Source organism: Achroia grisella, unplaced genomic scaffold (genome assembly GCF_030625045.1).
Source record: "Achroia grisella isolate CSIRO2021 unplaced genomic scaffold, CSIRO_AGI_Agris_v1 utg452, whole genome shotgun sequence".
NCBI classification, from domain to species: domain Eukaryota; kingdom Metazoa; phylum Arthropoda; class Insecta; order Lepidoptera; family Pyralidae; genus Achroia; species Achroia grisella.
This window is the reverse complement of record NW_026712864.1, coordinates 1,745,938-1,753,873: the sequence shown is the minus strand read 5'-3', so window position 1 is coordinate 1,753,873 and position 7,936 is coordinate 1,745,938. Positions and strand designations below refer to the sequence as shown.

The window sequence follows — 7,936 nt, the reverse complement described above, 5'->3', positions numbered from 1 at the left end:
TTTAATTGATCATAATTCATTCACACACAGTACAAACAAAAATTATAAGATACTTAATTTATATTTCGCTTATTCCTACTATATCTATGTATAATATACACAAACATTATAGTAAAATTCACCAAGAATAAGTATCGTCTTCTGTATTGTACTTAACGCTATCCAGAGGTTTTACAATACTTGGATCTGGAGAACAGAAATGTTGCAACATTTCTTCATTAATGCCACAGTCTGATAAGTTTTCTTTATTGAATGCTTTGGTGAAATGGTTTGGTTCATTTTCTTTTGATGATTCATCTGAAACAGATGTTGAAGTAAGAACAGAGAATTTCTAACTTATCGTCAGAATCCTCTCGCTGTGGTTATGCAGGAACCTATTGACATATAATACACTTTACTATTGTACTATGAAGGGTAATGAAGTCAATATAAACAAAGTTTAGCTGCGGTGGTACAAGGACTTATGTTGATTTGTACACTTCCACTAGGATTTTGTAGTTATGTAAGAACGCAGCTCAACATCAGTAATGTTTATTTAAATCAGTTTTATTATTATCAATTAGAGACTTGAAGACTACTACTCAGATGGAACCCAATTTTCTATTGCATTTATGATTGAATTGTGATTATTATTATTGTTTAAATATTGTGTTTCGGTTTAAAGGCTGAGATTATCCACTACTGTACTCTATAATTTATTTATGATAGTAGAATTACAGAGTACGGTGGTCATGTCATAGATATAATTTAGCATATCACCGGGTGGGCCATTTCATTTCAGTGAATTTAGTAGTAACTAGCTGCTACTCGCTCGCAACATCATCCGTGGAACTTTAATAATTATTAAAATAAATATAATTTTATAAATGTAGCCAAGTTACTCATTATATTAGTTATCTGCGAGTGAAAGTACCGTCAAAATCGGCCCAGTCATGTCAGAGATAAGCAGGAACAGACGTACGACTTTTTTTATTTACATATATGTATTTGTAAGTACCGTATATACTTTCAGATGCGTTTAGTGAAAAATTGTTATTTTAAAATAAATTATCACATTTATTTATTTGCATACATAAGAAAAGCTAATTATGTATTGAACTATAACAAGATGACTAGTGCTATAGGGCATAGAAATGATCTGTTTTATAAAATAAAATACCTTCTGCAATGTTCTTGGCAACCCAAGAGAAAGCAAGCGTAGGCTGTTGGTGAGCAAACGTAGCGCTAAACTGCGACGTTGAACTTTTCTTCAGAACATTAAACAATGTATGCACCGTAGTCGGCAATATAGGTCCCCTTAATTCTATTGAGTAGTATTTTTTGCTATCGGAATGTACTATGTTTTCGCGAACCTATAAAAAAAGAATTCATAATTATTATTTTGATTTTAAGAATTAAATCATCACTTTCATTTTCGAAACTTAAATTGAGACAATACATGGTAGTAGTTGAGTTACACTTTAAAGTGTCATATCGAGATTTAGCCAGTCATTTAACTAAAAAACTAGCAATCAACTGCAAAAATAAATCAAATTCAAATAGTCTACATTAAAATTTCTACTTTATATATTCACTCGAAAGGAAAAGGGACAAACTGGAAGTTTCTAGAAGAAATGTGGTGTTGGTGAATGTTGTTAATATTAGCTGGAAAGATTTAGACTTTTTATATAGTTATTTTGACATAAATTCAAAATATTTTTCACTTTAAAACTTACGATCTTTCTAACAAAGAATAATGAAGGAGTTTGAAAAATAAAATAAGAAATGTAGAAAAACTGCAAAGGTTTAAAATAAAGAGACAGATAATAAATATTATTGAAAATAGGCAGGGAAAATATTGGGGCACTTGATACGACTCGATGAACTTATGAATAATGTTATTGAAGGAAATAGATATTGATGGAAAAGTATGGACAAGAGCGCGGCTCTTAAATTATGAATATTAATATAAACTAAAATTACAACAACGTGATGCTCACATGTAAAGACTGCAGCGTGGCGCCGTGGAAGGCTGTGGGCGCCAACAGTGTTGGTGGCACAGCCGCGAGCGGCCCGGTGGTACTCGCCAGCGACTTGCAGTTCAGTAGGAAGTCGAACAGCGCCTGAGCGTCCGCACCGCGCACCACCACCAATGATTCCGCCGCACTATCCACATTGCTCTCTGCATTCTGGGTTAGGCGCGCCTAACGACAATATTATAATATAGAACCTTGTATCTTAGATCAAAAAGAAAGCTAAGTATACAATTGTATATATTGTATAGTAAGTTAGTCGGAAAGGGTATACTAAGCCACTATCAAGCACTGTAAGAATTACTAATAACTATTTGTATAAATAAATAAAACAAAAAGTAGAACCAAAAAATTTTTCATTTAATTTCTCATGTGCAAGTCAGAATAGAATATATATATTGAATAGAATAGAAAATCATTTATTCAAATAAACTTACATTGAAGCACTTTTGAATAGTCATTACATTTTTTAATCTACCGCTCGTTCGGAAAGCTGTCTCATCACAAGAAGAACGAGCAAGAAACTTGCGTGTTGCTCTTTTAAATAATTTTATTATTACTTTACATTTTTAAGTTTAAGTGTGTCAATACAAACCACCAATTAGCACTAATTCAATTAAATACTCAAATAGAAAAAATATTGAATATATAACCCACTGGTTAAACAATTAATAAGAGGAAATCAGTCATAGTGATTAGAGCAGACCAGTCCCTACAAGCAGCACCCGTTCACGAGTAACGGATGAGCCACACATCACACACATCACTGCGCTCGACCATATTTTAACGTATAACCAATGACCCGGCCCACCACGCGGCCACAAGTCTGGACATTTTAGTGAGCATGACTACTCAAAACACTAGACTACGTCAAAGCTACTTACAATCAGAAAAGTGTAATGTTTTGTATATTATATATATTGTAATGTTAAAAAAGTAGTAATAGAGACATGTCATGTTAATTCAATTAATTATACTCTAGTATTATTATCTCAATAGATAAGTCAAAGTATTCTCATGAAGATATTGCAATTTTTTTAAAATTTTCTATTGCACTATTCACTATTCATAGAAAAAATAGCCCTATTACCTGTGAGTTGTTAATTTTCTTTATAACGTGTGTTTCTAGCCCCAGCTGTGAAAGAAACTGGTCGGGATCCTCTTCATCTCCTGAAAAGTCCTCTTTTAACTGCGACTCCTGAGGTAACTTCGTGTCATCCATTGTGTCATAACAACTGTCGAATGAGGAATTCTTAGGTCGGTCCTCGTCGGAAGTGTTGAATTTTTTCTTGTCAGGACGTAGTGGCATTGTGAACTCTACATCTGGATAGGAATAATTTTAGCATAACTAGACCATCGTTGCTAAGTAAAATATTAGCAAATAAAAATGTTGTACTTAATTTTCTCACATAATAATAATAATAATCGCAGGACAAATCACACTTCGTCATTTCATTATCTCATCATACAAACAATCATACTCATAAATACAAATGTGCGACGAATCGAACCCGCGACCATCGTAACGTAAAACCACCGAGGTCGTCTAACACACATCACACACATTAACAACTTTAAGCGTTCATTTTTACAAAATAACGTATAACTTACAAAAAAAGAGTAAGCTTCGGGAGCTTCTAGCTCCCTCATCGACGACGTAACATAAGTAATTAAAAATATTTGATGTACTGTAAATTTTGTTCGATAAATTGAATGCTCAATGGTGATTGATAAAATACTTCATACTAAATATACACAACCATCTATTACTGTGTAATAGAACTAATAATATGAATAAATAAAAAATTACAATGCAAAAATTTGACTTCATAACTCATTGGACCAAATGAATGTAAAGGAATACCTATTGAATAAATGATTTTTACACACAACTTTTGCCTTCATATTTTGAAATGTTTGAAATAAAATATATACTCATCATGATATAATTTATGATACTTGGAAATATAGTGTTTAGGTATTGGGCACATAATTTTGGGCTCTATAAGCGCTTCATGTGAAGGTAAATATTTCTGTCTATTAAAAAAACTGATTTGTTTATATAATCATATGTAATGATAATATACTACTACAAAAATACAAAGAATATTCCATAACAAACAAAAATAAATACCCTGTTAGTATTTGTTGGTGGATGTGATTTGTTGATACTAATAATTTATGAACAACATGTATACGTTACATAAGTTATTTCAAACCTACTTACCTTCTTGCCGTAATGTCTGTCTGAAGCCTCTAGTTGTTGGCGCTATGAGAACGCAGGGTTCGGATATTCCACAGAGCCCCGCCGCTCGGAACAGACATGTGAATGTATTAGCGCACACGTAGAAATACGGACAGTGGCGTGCGCGTAGTAGCTGTAACCATTATTTTAGTATTATTTGTTACATTGTAGGCCTTTCAATCGCCGCGCATTTTTCGTAACCATCCGTAATGACAGTTGCAATCCTGCATTGTAATCAAAGAGGCTACAGTTGATTGCATGGTTGTATTGTATAGACTTCGAAATTACGGGGCTGATTTGAAAAATCCTTTTAGCATTAGAATCCTACTTTAGCCCTGATAAGCATAGGCAATAAAACATTTTTAAAATAAAACAATATCTACCAATAGATGATCACTTATATATAAAACACATTTAGTTAAAGATCCGTATCAAAACTACTAATATTATTGACAATACAGCAAAGTTATGTTCTACAGTTCAATATGAGCAAAACAGTCCGCGATACACAATATTTAAAAAAAATTTTGCAATGTTATGGATATTATGTTTTGTATTAATTTTTATATTGGAATGTGCAATATATAACGTAACATAACGACGCATGTAGAAACTAGGCAAATTATTCATATCTTTACAAATTAAATTTCTCTTTAATACTCCTGTAAACCAAGCTGACTGTTTGTAAGTAATATGTGCAAACAATATTCGAGTTGTATTGTCTGTCTCTAATTTAACTACGCCACAGACGAAATCACAATCCTCTTGTGGATTGTGTGCCCTTGCAACTACTCCTAATTATAAGAGTGTCCCACATTGATTGCTTATAAAGCTAGTCACTTTAGTTACTACCAAGATTAACATAGAAGAAAGATATTGCAGAAAGAATATTACCTGGAATAAAGACCTAAAGCTCTCACACCACTCTCTATGTAAAGCTTCTTTTACTTCTTCATTTGTAGCCATAAAATTGGTTGCCGCAACTTTCCCAGACGAGCGCGGGTATAACTCTAGCCATGGTAGGTGAGGATGTTGCCAGTACAGGCAAGTTTGATGGAACAGCGCGCGGGGAGACGTGTCCAAGGTGGGCGATGAAGTTGTGTCGAGACAACGTACAAACCTAATATGCATAAATAATTTCTGTATAAAATAAAACTGAATTCAAATCAACCAGAAACAGAAATTATATATATATAAGACATTATTATTACACAAGAGCATTATGGACTCTGTAATACTGAAATCACTGTCTACAAGCAAATAATGATTATTTGCATTATTACCTTTAAGGTAGAAATTCCATAAACTACTAGGCCATTATATCCGCAATCATAATAATGATATCACAAGTAAGTGTTATAGGTTTAGCTACGTCATAATGAACTAACGTTAGTCAATAATCGCTTTGCCGTCTCAAATGAATTTTGTTCCCGTTCAGTCCAATGCCATTCTTGCCGGGTATCCAGATCTTAACCATTGGAAAATTAAAAATGTAAATTTGAAATAATAGCAATATATTCCAGAATACATAAGTAACAAGCTTATGTATATGTAAATAAAAAATGTGACATTCAGGAACTAGCAAAAATTTGCAGACAGCACCTCAGAACTAACTCATTGGACCAGCATCATGAATGTAAAGGAATACAAACCATTGAATAAAAAGAGCATTCAAATTGGACTATTGTATAAAAAACAGATTGATGATTATTTTTTAATAATGGTCATTGCATTATTAAAAAATAAATTAAAAGCACAGTTATAGCTGGCCCCGGCTTTGCACGGGTGTACTTGTATTATATATATAAAACTTCTTGAATATTTCTGTCTATTAAAAAAAACTGCTTTAAAATCTGTATCTGTTGGGTATTTTTAAAGATTTAATCATATATAACAATATCAGGACAGACAGTGACAGTGACTTTGTTTTATACTATGTAATGATAATATACTACTACAAAAATACTCCTTGTTTCATTGCTTTGATAGAAAACTTCCTTATGTTTAGATACATCTATTGCTTTGATAATTTGATTAATATTCATTGTAAAGTTAAAAGCTCGACTCGACCAAGCAGGTTTGGTCCAAAGAATATTCCATAACAAACAAAAATAAATACCCTGTTATTCCTGAAGCTTCTTCACTTGCTTTCAACTTGGATGTCCATGCAAATGGCTTGGGAGACATCAATCTTGCTTTAGTTTTTAGTGCCCAATCAATAAACAAGTGTTTGGATTTTTTTTCCACTGTTTCCTAAAAAAGGCATGACTACTCAGAATCAAAATAACAACTATGAATGTCTATTTATAAAGTAAATATTTACTTTACTTAAACTTACAAAATTATCAAATAAAGAGCTAAATGGAAGCAATAATACTATACTATATTTGTGTAAAAAAAAATTTGAACTAGCATGTATTTGTTTTTTCACTTTCTAAATTTAGAGCAAAATGGTGGAAAGAAGTTATATATAATATTACTCAAACACTTTTTAGTTTTATTATCACTAAGTAAGTTTTTAGTGTTATATTTTAATTTAGATCATCTGCCAATCTTAGATAATTATTGATCAGTCAAAATGCTGTTTTAACATACTTGAAATGATATGTAATTAATTCAATAAAATAAATTTAAACCATCAAGATATTAATTGAAATATTCAATAACGTTATTAACTTCATATTAGTTCTGCTTTGAGCATCAGACCATCTACTACTAGGGTAACTTGTTGTTTATCATTTCATGAAAATCTATTGGATCTTTGGTTTTGAGGCATTTGGATAAAAAAGTAAAAATCAAAATACACTCACTTTTTCCACGGAGTGGTCAGCTGTGAACTTCTGTAATAAGTTTGAGAAGGTGGACAGTTTCAGAGTATTGTCTGAAGGTTTCTCAACTTTGGAAGGTAACTTTAGTAATGCAAATAGTGTTTTGTCACTGGATTCATCTAGTGGTAGGTCAATGTTGAGTTTGGGTTTCTTGTTCTGCTCCAAGTTATTTCTGAATTAGTTAACAAGTAAATACAGGGTTAGTTATAAAGGATATACTAAGACTAAAGCTAGTTAAAGTAACAAACTGAAGAATTTTCCTAAAGTAGCAAAGTCGCAAAGTTGTAAACTATGATTAAAACCACGTGATTTATTTAGTACGAAATGATCAAAGTTTAATTGTCTAATATTGTTTACTTTCCAAGTTTCACATTCACTTACTTAGAAAAGGGATTTTTCCTTTTGTCTCCATTGATGAGTCTGGAAAAATCTAAATCTTCTTGGTTTCCATTCGATTTCGTTTCTTCACAGTTTGACGCTGTTGGTTGTTTCATGCGGTCCTGACGATAGAAAATTACTATTGAATATCAAAAATCGTACTTATGGTTCTATGATTTACAAGTAGGAGATGTCCTGAACTTCAGCACAAGATATACATTCACCACATTACCTGTAAGGCCTTTTTTCGCTTTTTCAACTTGTGTAGTTGCATTACTTCGTTTGGTTTTTTCCATGGTGAAGGTGGTTCCATATTATTTGGAAATGTGTAAGTAATATTATAAATTGAAACAATAACTGTGATACGATACAATATTCAAAATAAGTTACTTCATAATTGAGTAAATAATAAATAAAACTATGTATAAATATTTAGTAGGTAAGACTTGTTTACATTCCCACCAAAACAGAGT

The 7,936-nt window shown here is 32.0% G+C and overlaps 1 protein-coding gene across 1 annotated transcript; it reads right to left on the bottom strand.

Annotated features, from left to right (window-relative positions):
* Positions 1-13: 13 nt before the first annotated feature.
* On the bottom strand, positions 14-7,934 carry LOC131845126 (protein downstream neighbor of son homolog). The gene is made up of 10 exons (XM_059194164.1): positions 7,696-7,934; positions 7,467-7,585; positions 7,068-7,257; positions 6,377-6,510; positions 5,152-5,377; positions 4,240-4,390; positions 3,103-3,335; positions 1,980-2,183; positions 1,160-1,352; positions 14-297 (listed from the first exon to the last, which is right to left on the bottom strand). Exons 1-10 carry the CDS (start codon positions 7,774-7,776, stop codon positions 119-121), a joined length of 1,710 nt encoding a protein of 569 aa, XP_059050147.1. The 5' UTR covers positions 7,777-7,934; the 3' UTR covers positions 14-118.
* Between the last annotated feature and the right edge of the window lie 2 nt (positions 7,935-7,936).